The sequence below is a fragment of the Pseudoliparis swirei genome, chromosome 4 (assembly GCF_029220125.1).
Source record: "Pseudoliparis swirei isolate HS2019 ecotype Mariana Trench chromosome 4, NWPU_hadal_v1, whole genome shotgun sequence".
NCBI classification, from domain to species: domain Eukaryota; kingdom Metazoa; phylum Chordata; class Actinopteri; order Perciformes; family Liparidae; genus Pseudoliparis; species Pseudoliparis swirei.
In genome coordinates this window covers 7,523,393-7,537,123 of record NC_079391.1, presented here as the reverse complement: position 1 = coordinate 7,537,123, position 13,731 = coordinate 7,523,393, and the positions used below count along the sequence as shown (strand labels likewise).

The window sequence follows — 13,731 nt, the reverse complement described above, 5'->3', positions numbered from 1 at the left end:
GAACAGGACAGATGAAGATAAACTGGAAGAGACCGAGAGAAAGATATGAGCGTCCTCGTATAGATGTGTCAGCTCATTAGCGTTCAACCGAGCCATACTTTAGTGTAAGAATAATAATGTTCACACGGAGATTATGAATTCTTCCCTGAAGCACATCGGCCTCATCCTCAGCCATGTTCTCTCATTATGCTTCATCCCTCTCTTTTTCTGTCACTTTCTTCCCGCTGCCCTTCTTCTCCCTCCGTGTCAGATGCTGTGTGAAGTGATGGTCTGGTGGATGGCAGGTCCAGGGTTGGACTGCAGGCGCAGGAGGAAAACTCATGAATAACATTAGACGGGTTTCATTAGGAACATGTAAAGGAATTAATTAAAAACTAGACACATTCTCTCTCTCCCTCCGTCACTATGAAAAACTCGTATTTTGTTCCTTTAACTTAGTCATTTGGTCATTTTCTCTGCCGGGCCTCATTTTATCGCTCATATACTACACACTAGGGGTGGGAAAAAGAAAACGTATCAAAATATCTAGAGTACAAAATGTAACCGTTATCCCAAGACGAACAATTGTTATTATTTATTAACGACTTAAGTTGCGGAACTACCCAAAATGGACCTGCGTCTTAAATATCTTTGGATCTTTGACTGTTGTTTGAACAAAATAAATCAATACATATCAATAATAATATGTAACAATAAAAAATCAATTATTATATATATATATTATAATAATATATATAAATATATATTTTATTGACCAAGTAATCCACATTTATCTGTCTTGAGAATGACTGTAACCAAGATCACTCACATCACTAATCACAGTATATGGCCGTGACTTGGTTGCTTTAACGTCGAGTTATTTTACCCAAATGAAACAGCATTCATCTCTAAATAAGTTGTATTCAGACAACTTAGGAAAGTCACTGAAGTAATGAGACGACGTATGTATATTGTGCCTACTTTATTCTTTCTTTTGACTCTGCAAATTAGCCAATTCTAATGTAAAAATGCAATTATCATCAACTCCTGAAGAGAAGATAGTTTTAAAAGATAAGGGCCTCGTGCAGGGACGCACACAAGAAAGACACAAAAAGAGAAAAACATAAAACTGTCACCAGACCGTAGAGGAAGTGACTGAAAGATGCCGGTTTCCTTCATTGATATGCAAGAGCATAAATGTGTGCACTCAAATGTGTGTGTATGTGGTAAATTCAGTTAAATCTGTCCTATCAGACACCTAATTAGGCCTACCTCAGCATGTCTCTGTTGGTGTGTGTGTATGTGTAGCATGGTAATTAATTTCCCGCGAGTATTGGCTGCTGCGCTGCAGTCATGAGATGTAGTCCTGTGTGTACGTGTGTGTACGTGTGTGTGTGTGCGTGTGTGTGTACGTGTGTGTGCATTAATAATTAGTGGGGTCCTTTTTTTCAGGGCTGTCCGGCCGTGCCCGAGTGAATTTCCTCATTTCCAGGCTGAGTGGCCAACACAGCGTAGTACGACTCACTCCCCCACATGACAGGTAGTGAGTGGTGTGCTGGTGTATGAAAGAAAATGACTCGCAAATATGAATACAAAATCAGCAACATCCCAGAAGTGGTTGAAGAGTACTAGAAAACTGACAGAAAGCGTCCTCTGGTCGGCGTGAGCCACTTCTTGTTTATTCGATGGCTTAACAAATGAGCTCTTCCTCGTGCAGCGAAGCCAATCCTCTCTTCGGTGCTACTGCTGCATTACTGCTGCATTTGTCACAAAGCAAACGTGAAAGACTGGAAGCATGAGAGTTCAACAAATGAGCGGCGTGGAGGGGCACTACTGCCCCCCAGCGGTCCAGCCGCCGCAGATCGGAAACCACTGGAACACCGAAGGCATCCACAGCTCGGCTCCACCTCGACATGGGAGATTAGCGTAGGCTGGGGACTGGCATGTAAAGCACCGCTGCCTGTGTGTGTGTGTGTGTGTGTGTGTGTGTGTGTGTGTGTGTGTGAGACGCCAGCTGTGCTGCATCCACAGCATCCTGGAGCCCTTGCTGGGTTTTTAATGGTTGTTTAGAGGATGATTCATTGACACCTGAGGGGACTCTTATGAAAAAGTCTTCTCAAGACTTTTTTTTTTTTCATCGCGATGACGAGGGTGCACATGACCACGAAATATGGCCTCAAGGGGACATCTTTCCTTTTGTAGATGTACATTTGGTGTTTATGTACTGCCGAAAGACCTCTTCAGAACATGTTCAGGGAAGGTCGGGTCATTCCTTTGGTAGTTAACTAATCCTAAAGAATTCTACTAAGTAGAACATTGAAACATAAAATAGATAAAACATGCAATATTCTAGTAAAAAATTACACAAAATGAAAAAAAAGAACAAAAGAAAACCGGTTAGGATTCAACATCTTAATGAATCTTACTGTAGTGGAGCTCTTCCATACAATGTACTGAAGGTTTATAAAAGCTATTCTAATACCTACTAGAAGCCGGAGTAAAGAAAGAGAATAAACCAGGAGAAATATAAGCACTTGTGTGGTTTGATCCGAATGAAATGCCTGACAGTTGATTTTGGAACAACCAGAAGTTAAAAAAAGGAGTTATAGAGCAGAAAAGTGGATTATGAATAACTTAGTCCTTAGTGTCCTAGAATGAAAGGGTAGATCTAATGGTTGATATATTTCTAGCTGACTCAAGCTGAGCCAGTTTTGTGATATGAAGATTGAAATGCAAATAAAAAGAATCTGAAATATAATACCTCCAGAACAGCAAATCACAGATTTTCAATTCAGAGTAAGTGAAAGACAGAAATCATGTTCATACTTGTATCTCAGACGACCTTCAGAAAACTATTTCTGTCAGTTTAGGGCTTAAATTAAGTTTTTTAGCTTCTTGGCTTTGAGACTTAAGCGTTACAGTAAAACCAGTGGAATAAAGTGACTCCGGAGGGAGCCCCTTCATTTTATTACAATGTGGAAACAAACACACGGTTCTGTACTTCATGGGAAAACACCCCGACTCCATCAACTAAGCTGAACCACCACAGAACAAATGTCCTTGTTAGGTCAACGTAAAAATAAATAAATCACGCGGCCCTCACAAGAACAGGTAAGACGAGATGCAGGTGTTTTATCCAATGAATACTAAACATGTACACACATGGGGAGGTGTGCTCCCAGTTTACAGCAAATACATTGGTTTGCAAATGATGCAGCTCTGTGTCTGTGTGTCTGTGTGTGTGTGTGTGTGTGTGTGTGTCTTTGTTTTGCCAACATGTTTTGACACAGCTGGGTCTCTAACTGCAGGAGGCTGGGGAAACTAGAGAGAGATGGAGAACATGTAGGGGGGAGGAGGAGAGAGAAGCAGATGCAAGAAAAATAATCTACATCAGGTATGAGGAGGAGGAGGAGGAGGGAGCAGAAACACAAATGTAACTGAGGGATGAGGAGGCGTCGGGAGAGAAGGGCGAGGAAGAAAATATGTGAATGAAAAGAGAAGAAAAGCAGATGGGAAGAAAAACTGTGGAAAGAGGAAAATATTGATTTCAGAAGTAGCAGATGGGAGGAAGAATCGGGGGGGAAGTTACAGGGAAAAGAGGAGGGCAACCTTTTCTCTCCTCTTTCTGTCGGCTCGTCTCACTGCGTCTAAAGTAGTGATCTGTATGTTTCACATACCACTGCATCCACTCTTATCAGTTACTGTGTGTGTGTGTGTGACAAGAGACATGGGGAAGAAGGAAGGAGGGGGGGGGGGGGGAGAAAATGTGGGCGTGAGTGAGAGAGAGACGGGCGGATGTTTGACAGTTTGTGTCTGAAGATAAAATGAAGTCTCTGAAGTGAGAAAAGAACATAAAGCAGCGAGAGAGGGAGAGATTAATAGAACATATTCACACAGGTGTGTGAAGCACAGCGCGCTCTCATAAAAAGGTGCGTCCACACAAACCCTGGAGCGGATTCTAAATGAAAAATCAATGAAACGATGAGATGTTTCAAATCTATAAGGAGATATGCTGCCTGTGTTTTGTGAATCTGCTTCATAAACATTAAGGCGTCCTTAATGACACACGTTGATGATGTAACTCCGTCAGGAAGCCCTAGAGACGACTCATTAAGTCCGCTGATGCGCCGCACATCATCCTTCGCTGCATCATTTGCACACGGATAACTATACACTCTCAACTTTTACATGTGAAATTGGATAAATGTCTTTTGGATCAGATGCCGTTTTTTTTTTTTTTTTTTTTTTTAAATGGGAAATAAAAAAGGTGTTTTGACCATGATTAACAGGATTATTATTGTAATTGTGCGAGAGATTTACATCAAATTGATCAGAAATGTATTTATAGAATCATTATTGTTAGTTCACTCTTAGAACCTGATGTTTTCATATGCCGGAAGTATTTTTTTAAAGCATTAAAACACGTGTTTTACATGTTTAACAAGAATGGGCACTCGGTAGAGCACATACGTTCGCATATCACAAGATTGGGCGTTTAATTTTGAACATGTTGGCATTAGTTGCATGCCAATTGGATAAAAATTGATCGTGCTATGGTAAAAAGAAGAGTTTGACCTTCTCATGACCTTGACCTTTGACCCAATCGATCCCAAAATCTAATTAAATGGTCCCCGGATAATAACCAATCATCCCACCAAATTTCATGCGATTCGGTTTCATACTTTTTGAGTTATGCGAGTAACACGCATACAAATAAATAAATAAACTAGAATGGGCACTCGGTAGAGCGCATACCTTCGCATATCACAAGATTGGGCATTGAATTATGAACATGTTGGCATTAGTTGCATACCAATTGGATCAAAATTGACCGCGCTATGGTAAAAAGAAGATTTTGACTAGGGCTGCAACTAACGATTATTTTGATAATCGATTAATCGGTTAATTATTTTATCGATTAATCGATTAATCGGATAAAAAAACTTTAATTTTCAACCCTTTATTCAAAACAGGGTCCATACGATCATGGAAAACCTGGAAAAGTCATGGAATTTTTAAATGGCTATTAGCAGGCCTAGAAAAGTAATTCAAAAAAATAAAATCCCAAAATATTTGGAAAAGTAATGCAAATTTGTTTTATTCAAATTTTTATTTACACAGTATATATACGGTATGCTTTGGAATTCTCATTGTTAGTTTAAATACTACATCTTCTCACTTTGTCACGTATAGACAGTTTTCACAACATGTTTAATCATAGAAATGTGGTTTAAAGTCATGGAAAGGTCCTGGAGATTCACTGGTCAGCATGTGGATGAACCTGTTCACTGGTCACCATGGTGATGAACCGTCACAAACAGACTGACAGCTTTCCTCTCCTGAGCAGTGGTCCCCATGTGGCCCCGCCCCCTGAACAATATCAGAGACGCGTTACGATTTATTATTTTGTTCACCTGGCCCGCTGCCGTTGAGATTGCAGTGAGACGCGGAAAAAATGTGAAGTGGTGCTCTTCGCAATAAAACATCTTTGATGGGACGTGTCGCGTCTCGGCCAATCAGCGTTCAGATGTCCACAGCGTTTGGGAAGTTAGGTTAGCTTGAATGTTAGCCCGCTACATCTGCTGCTGTCACGCTGCACGGTGTAGCGATACTAACAAAGTACCCGTACGCTAAAAACGATGTGATTTAGCATATTTTTAGTATCGATACTTCATTAAAAGAGCGATCAGAGCGCACGCGCTGCTCCACTCCGCTAAATGGTGTCTGCACGCGCAGCGCTCACAGCGAGTCGTAGCTTATCTCCGTTGCCTTTCTCCGTGGAAAAATATTTTCCGCTGTCCGCCACGGAATAAATAACCACGTTTTCTACGTTATCCTCTTGTGGAAATGCCACACACGTCGTGACATGTAGCGCCCTGGTGTCTGGGGTCATAACGTCACCCGTAGGCGCACACAGCTCCGTAAATGTCTCCGACTACGTAAATGACTTCCGCATCCAGCGCCACGTGAGCAGCAGCAGCCAATTAGATTCATCAACAGAGGAGCAGCTCAGCGCTGATTGGCTCTCACAACGCAGCGTCCTGTCCTCGCTCCGCTCTGGATTCCCCTGCGCCGCTCTGCGCTCAACTCAACTTTGTTTATACTCCGTGACTTATTGAGCGCCGTAATAATCGCGCGACACAACGAATCGATAATGAAATTCGTTGCCAACTATTTTAATAATCGATTTTTATCGATTCGTTGTTGCAGCCCTAATTTTGACCTTTTCATGACCTTGACCTTTGACCCGATTGATCCCAAAATCTAATCAAATGGTCCCCGGATAATAACCAATCATCCCACCAAATTTCATGCGATTCGGTTTCATACTTTTTGAGTTATGCGAGTAACACGCATACAAATAACTAAATAAATACACGCCGATCAAAACATAACCTTCCGCATTTTCAATGCGAAGGTAAAAATGGCATATGACGCATTGAAGAAAACACGTGTCATGCATCCTGTTGAGTATCTTCATGGTCAGTGTGTATGTGGCTGCCTCGCTTCAGTCGGGATACTGCATCAACAATCCAGTCCAATGCACATGAACATCAAGAGAAAATCTTGATTCACATTCAGTCTGGAGGATTTCGACATATGGCCGCTGATATACAGAACCCAGTTGGATCAGTTGAGTTCCCCGTGGGAGGAAAAGACACTGACATAATCTCATTAATCAGTTAGTTGATCTCCAAATACTGACGAGGACTTGTTTTCTGCTTTTTGTTGTTATCATTTCAGCTCCCAACAGGGATTCATATCCAACTGAAATTAGAACAAAACTCTCGAGTCAACCACCTGTCAATGTTTCTTATGTTCGTTGAAAGAATGAAAACTCTTTGAAAATAGTGTTATTATCCAACTATCAATCAAAAGATTTCTGGCAATAAATAAGGCAAAACTCCTAGTCGTTGTTTACACTGTTCAGCAGTGTGTGTGTGTCTGCTTGTGTGTGTTTTTGTATGGTCCAAAGAGACGGTGAGTGAGAGATTGGTGTCAAATAAAAAGACTTTATCTCAAATACACACACGGCCTGACAGCTTAGAGGAACACGTCTTCGTTCTTCTTTTGGTCTGTCAACACCCATCAAAGTGTGTGTGTTTGTTTGTGTTTGTGTGTGCTATCTGTCCGTGCGTCTTCTCTCTTCTACCTCCATCTTTCTCTGGAACTTCTTCCTCTCTCAGTTCCGATGCACACACTTCACGGTTCCCGTGACTGGGATTCTGTCTCTCGGTTTATATGCGGACCTTTTCTCGCCGAAACAGTTCGCAAGTCGCAAAGTTAAACAATTAAAAAGGCAACTAACACGCCTCAGAGTCAAACTCTCTTTCTCTGTCGTTGTGTCGCAGCGATGCAACGCACCAATCACGAACAGGAACTACTAGCAACGGATGGAGTCGACCCTCCATCCACCTTCTTCTGATTAACAGTGGCCATGCACTTCTTTCTTTCTCACTGCCTCTGCTTTGATGTCGAGTTCACAACATGTTTCAGCCATAAAATGATGCTTCAACCTGGACGTCACCTCGTTAGATCTCCATCAGCTGACGCCTCAGTGATCACACGTCCTGCCGGGGGCCACAGAGCGCACAACAATAACATGAAAGCCGACTTGCATGTGATGTCATCGGACAGGTGGTCAAAACAACATGACTAACGTGGTTAGACATGGAGATGAAAACATTCAGAAACACAGAGCGCCATTCAGCAACGTCAGAAGCATTTCAGGGAAACGCAATTTACACACAAGAGATCGTCACACTACATTTGTTTCAACTTAATTAGCAAGCGATGCAAAAAGGATTAAAAAACAACAACTTTACTTTGTTTTTGTGCCTTTTGAAACGGGAAGGGATTGTCCCCGATAAAAATAGTTTTTATTTTTTCCCCCTCTTTGTTCGACTAATATCCCTCATCATCCCCTCCTCGCTCTCTGAGTCTGAAAACCTTGAATACTTGTTTGTTGACCTCTGGCGATTTGAATACTGCCGAGATATGTGTGTATGTATATGTATTGATGTGTATGTGTGTGTGTGTGGGTGTGTGTGTGTATGATCCCTCAGCGTTTATCAGTCATTACTTACATACAGCCTTCAAGGCCTGTAATTAACTTCAGCTTTGATCCCCCCACCCCCACCTGCTCATTTCCTGCTCACACACACACATCCACACTCACACACACACACACACAGAGAGAGAGAGAGTTGTTCTTGCAATGAGACACAGGCGCACACACAACAAATGTACACTCACAAATCCACACACATCCTCCAACACTCAGTCCCACTGCGAGACTAATTGTGCTTCAGTGAAAACAGGAAAACATACTTAACAACCAAGACCAATCTCTGCCCTGGGCTGCTGTGTGTGTGTGTGTGTGTGTGTGTGTGCATGTTATTCGACAACTGTTTTTGTGACACCAATACTTCTCACAGATCTCGCGCTGATTTCAAATCAATACAAGATGTGCAAAAGCCCCCCCGACACCGAGGTTGACGAGTGTCGGCCACAGGGCAAGCAGATGTAGCCATGACACATATTCAATACCCCGAAAACATGATGATGCTCTGCACAAAACATGGCCTCTGTCTCGGTCCAAACTTCCCTCTGTAATGGTATTCAGTGTAGGCACAAACACATTAATTTGTTATTGATTTTCGTTTGTTAGAACTTTCTGTGTGAAAGGCTGAAAATGTTCTTTGAGATATCGAATAAATGTCCCGTGATGATGTTTAGTGCTTGTGGCCAGCAGCCCTAACACAGTGTCTGTGAGGTATTTCAACCTGCAGCAAAGTGGACACCAGCATCGTCATGATGGCTGGAAAACAACAACAATTATACAATAACGTTATTAAGCGGATAGACTGAAGCAACTCAGCGGTCACCCGAGAACAAAACAGGCATCTGCATGGTAATCATGCGGGAGCTACTTTCATAAACCATAATCGCCACAACAAAGAGAGTTGACAGGACAGACGATTTTTTATTAGGAGTGAACCGATTTTTGCCCTCGTGCAATTAATATTCAAGACTGTGTTGAGACATAAATAATTCTAGATGCAAACCCAAGTGTGCTGCCTCACACTCTCATTGTAAATGATTGGCAGTGAAAGGGAGCAGCTGGAGGAATAAACTCAAATTACACCGAATAAACAACACCGCCCTGCTGTTGCTTCATGTCGCACCAATTCTCCACATTTACATCCCTGTAGGGCTTTTCGTGAGCTATTCTTTAGCCAGGGGGGGAAAAAATTACTAAGCGTACGGTCCCGTGATTGGAGAGAAAACGCACTCAACAGCCTCCCACTCACCATACTGACCACACGGCAGCCGAGGATGGAGCTTTTTTTTCTCACAGTGGACGGGTGCGGATGAATAATTTATAACTTAATTATCAGTTTATGGAGTGGAGGGTTCTTCAGAGCCACACACGACCACTGACTGGGGCCGCAGTCCAATAAGAACACACTGCAGAAACATGTTGTTCACTTTAAGCCCGGTGAGGGGATCCGTCCTCGTGCAGCTCGACCGCCAGAACCCGACAGCCTGGAAGCTGTGCAGTCGGCCCAGTAGTGAGAGAAGGGTGTCCATGTGCGCTTGTTTGTTTGTTTTATTTACCCGGCACACAAAGCGCTCCAACGTCATGCATCTGCCACTTATAGCACCAAACAAAACGCATGCGGTAAATAATCAATAGTAGCCGACCGTCCTCAGGCAACATGCACAGAGTGAACGCCACCGAGCCCTCCAGCCGACAGTCAGTCCAGAAGGGGAACTACGGAGCATTTTCATTTCTTCTATTTATATTATCAATTGTGGGGTCCATAAATTAACAAATTTAATAAAAATGTAGGCCCAAAATCTTACACTACCGCTCAAAAGTTTGGGGTCACTTCGAAATGTCCTTATTTTTCAAAGAAAATAACTATTTCTTTCAATGAAGATAACATTAAATTAATCAGGAATACACTCTCTACATTGTTAATGTGGTAAATGACTATTCTAGGTGGAAACGTCTGTTTTTAATGAAATCTCTACATAGATGTATAGAGGCCCATCTCCAGTGTTCTAATGGTACATGGGTTATCGCCTTAGAAGACTAATGGAGGGTTAGAAAACCCTCAAACCCTTGTGACATTATGTTAGCACAGCTGAAAACAGTTATGCTGGTGAGATGAGCTATACAACTGGCCTTCCTTTGTTTGAAAAAGTTTGAAAAACTAAATTAATATTTCAAATAAAAATCATTATTTCAAACCTTTTCTATTCATTTTGAAATTCATTTGATGAATAAAAGTGAGCGTGGAAAACACGAAATTGTCTGGTTGACCCCAAACTTTTGAACGGTAGTGTATATATCATCTTCAACCCATTTAGAAAATGTCCAAAACAATAGAATCCTCATATTTGAGACTCTGCAGTCATAAAATGTGGAGTATATTTCCTCAATAAATGTCTTCCGAGCTCTGAAACACATAACTACACAGACCGGCTGCACGTATACATGTCCATCTTTCGGTATCCTCACCTTCACTCCCATCAAACACACGGCATCTTAAATGTTTTGTTTCTGTCATATCTCTTAAAGCAAAGATCAGAAAAACACCTGAAACCAAACACGAGACAAAGAATCTGATATCTGACAGCGCACATCATCAGAGATCGTCGCGATTAACTTGAGCTCGACCACTGCGCTCAGTCGTCATTGCTCCCACAAGGAACAGAGCAACACCGGGAAGGAAGTGACAGGATGCTCCTTTTAAAATGTAGAACATGGAGAGATCCCAGAGTGAGCAGTTGCTGTAGAAGTGATCGTGCTCTCAAATATTATACCTTCATCAAAACTGGACATGCACTTCATATTAAAATCCTCCCTCAGGTTATCTGCATTAACTGCTCTCATTAATCATCTCCCATTTGCTATAAAAAGCTTATATACACACTGCATCGACCCCACGGGGATGTACCCTTCGTTCACCTTGCAGCTTCTGCACCAGAAATCAGCAGCGCTGCTATCGAGCATCCGGCTGCACAAATATCGCAAGAAAATTAGATTAAACGAAGGATAAATCATCACATCGGGCAGAAAACAGCTACAATGAACATCTGTGGTACATTCAGAGTCTATACTGAGAAGGAATAGGCAATATGGATAAAACCCTTTGTTCTATTTCATTGGATATATATATATATATATATATATATATCAAAATGGTGATATTGTACTATTCAACAATCTTGAAAACAAATTAGGACAGTGTTTATCAATAAAATAACACAAGAAAATCTGGGTAATCCAACAAAAATAAATACCTGATAAAAACAAACACTTTATCTAAAAATCCAATATTGCCAGAAATAAAGTCCCGAACATTGACTTTCTAAATGTTATTAATGCTGCAATGGCTGAGCCGAATACAACCAGATATGTTGAAGTGACAACACAGCATGTGGTGTGAATCACACCTATCATGGTCACATTACCTGCTAAAGGGGCCTCGTCCACCTGTTAGGAATATGCACGATGTGAGGAAATATTAGCAGGAATATTAAAGTTTCAGGTAATCAAGCAGGACCCGACTGAATGCCTGTGTATCATTGTGGGATTTAATATATAAGATAATTAAATAACACAAAACAGTGATATTACTGCCTTCAAACAGTTACACGGTGAACTTGATAGTTTTGGCTTTGCACCCGGCCATTCGACTGAAGATCACCTGGATTGAGAAGCTTTCTGTTTTTTCCCCAATCAATCTCCACATTAATATTGATCATATTTAGTTTCACTAGAAGTCACGTGCTACCAGAATAAGCCTGCTTGTCATCTGCAACCATAATGTTGTACATATTTCTGTTGGATTCTTATAATGCCGATCGTATCAAACGTCTCACGTGTCCTTCTCGCCCCCTCTGGAGCCATGGAAGAACAATGGCGCCATCTAGCGACCACTAAAGGAATTTAAACTGCATCTCCCTCGCAAATCAAAAACGCAACTCCACGAACGCCCTCGCTGCTGCTCCCACGTCGCGTGCAGACGAGACGGTGCGCGAGACAGCGTGGCCGCTACGTCATCTACCGCGACTCGAGACACGAGCCAGAAACATGACACACTCTGCGCACATGTATCACGCGAGCGCGGGCACGAGCTGTGACTTGAGAAAAGCGGCGTGCACGTCAGCGTGACCGAGGACGTCTCACCGTGAGAAGCAGTGGTGGCAGACATCTGCGGACACTTTGTTGGACACGACGCAGGCCAGCGGCGCGGCGCAGTACACCAGCTCCCCCCTCTGGACCCGGACTGCCGCCCGCAGGCCGTTACCTTTTCCCGGACTAACAAAACGCTCCAGCTTCGGTGCCATATTCGGGTTTCCCGGTTTTTTCCACCCCCGCTCCACGTGAACCGAGCAGTGTTTACATCCGCAACGTAACAGACGCACGCGGCGGTGCGTCATGACGTCACGTTTTTGGTCGATAGCACAACCGCGATCAGTTCCAATTTATGTCAATAAATAAATGATTGAGAACAATATTTATATTAAAGATCTAAACAACAATCTATTTTATTTTATATTTATTAAAGCCTCTGAGTACTATGAAAAGCGCTATAGAAATTGTATGTATTATTAATTTGTATTATTTATTTTACTTTTTACTGTCAGGACACAAATGTTTCTGTCAATAGAAATAAATTAAGTTCAACCACAACAAAAAGCACAATCCTCCAAAATAATCATACTGTACAATCCACAGCTCCTCATGCTATATAGTATATAACAATAATGTCACATATGTGCTATATGATTTTGTGCCAGATAGCCAACAGCTGTATTAACGTCTGTATGTCGTAAACAACTGACTCATTTAAATGAAGAAAGTTCAATTGAATAACATCGTAACAATAATTCTTATTACAGATTTCCATTTGAATAGGATAAATAATACATGCTCTAATAATAAATACATTATCTTATCTTATTTCAAGACAAATAAAGGCTGGATTTAAAACAAAGCTTTGGAAAAATGTGACTTTAAATTACTTAATTTTAGTAAAACAAAGTTATATCTATTTTATAAATAATATTTTTTCCCTATTAGCTTATTTTCTCATTGCACAGCTCCTTTATTACCTTCGCATTGAAAATGCGGAAGGTTATGTTTTGATCGCCGTGTATTTATATTTATTTATTTATTTGTATGCGTGTTACTCGCACAACTAAAAAAGTATTAAACCGAATCGCATGAAATTTGGTGGGATGATTGGTTATTATCCGGGCACCATTTGATTAGATTTTGGGATCGATCTGGTCAAAGGTCAAGGTCATGAAAATGTCAAAATCTTCTTTTTATCATAGCGCGGTCAATTTTTATCCAATTGGCATGCAACTAATGCCAAAATGTTCATAATTGAAAAAAACACTTAGTTTAGTTAACTGAATATAATATAATGGAATATCCAAATGTATGTTAGCTCACGGTGGGTTCATCTTCCAGCAAATTTGAACATGCATCCTATGTCAGAGAAGACTCATTTCACTATGGAGATACATGGAAATGATCAGTTGGACGTTTTTTTAATTATTATTAAAAGTGTGTGACCACAGTCCTTAAAGTTTTACTCTATCCTTTATGTCCACATGTTGCTCTAGATTAGCTCATTGCATGTCTACATAAATGGGATTTTTCTCAGAAGATCAAACTTGAAAACTATTAAAGTGGTCACAGCAAATCCACGAGGCTCCAGTCTG

At 41.3% G+C, this 13,731-nt stretch overlaps 1 protein-coding gene across 1 annotated transcript in view; it reads right to left on the bottom strand.

The window, feature by feature from the left end:
- Positions 1 to 12,451, bottom strand: part of smyd3 (SET and MYND domain containing 3) — a 70,997-nt gene extending 58,546 nt beyond the window's left edge. The window contains exon 1 of the mRNA XM_056412995.1: positions 12,185 to 12,451. Within this exon, the coding sequence (XP_056268970.1) occupies positions 12,185 to 12,438 (254 nt within the window). The 5' untranslated portion in view covers positions 12,439 to 12,451. The remainder of the gene's footprint in view (positions 1 to 12,184) is intronic.
- Between the last annotated feature and the right edge of the window lie 1,280 nt (positions 12,452 to 13,731).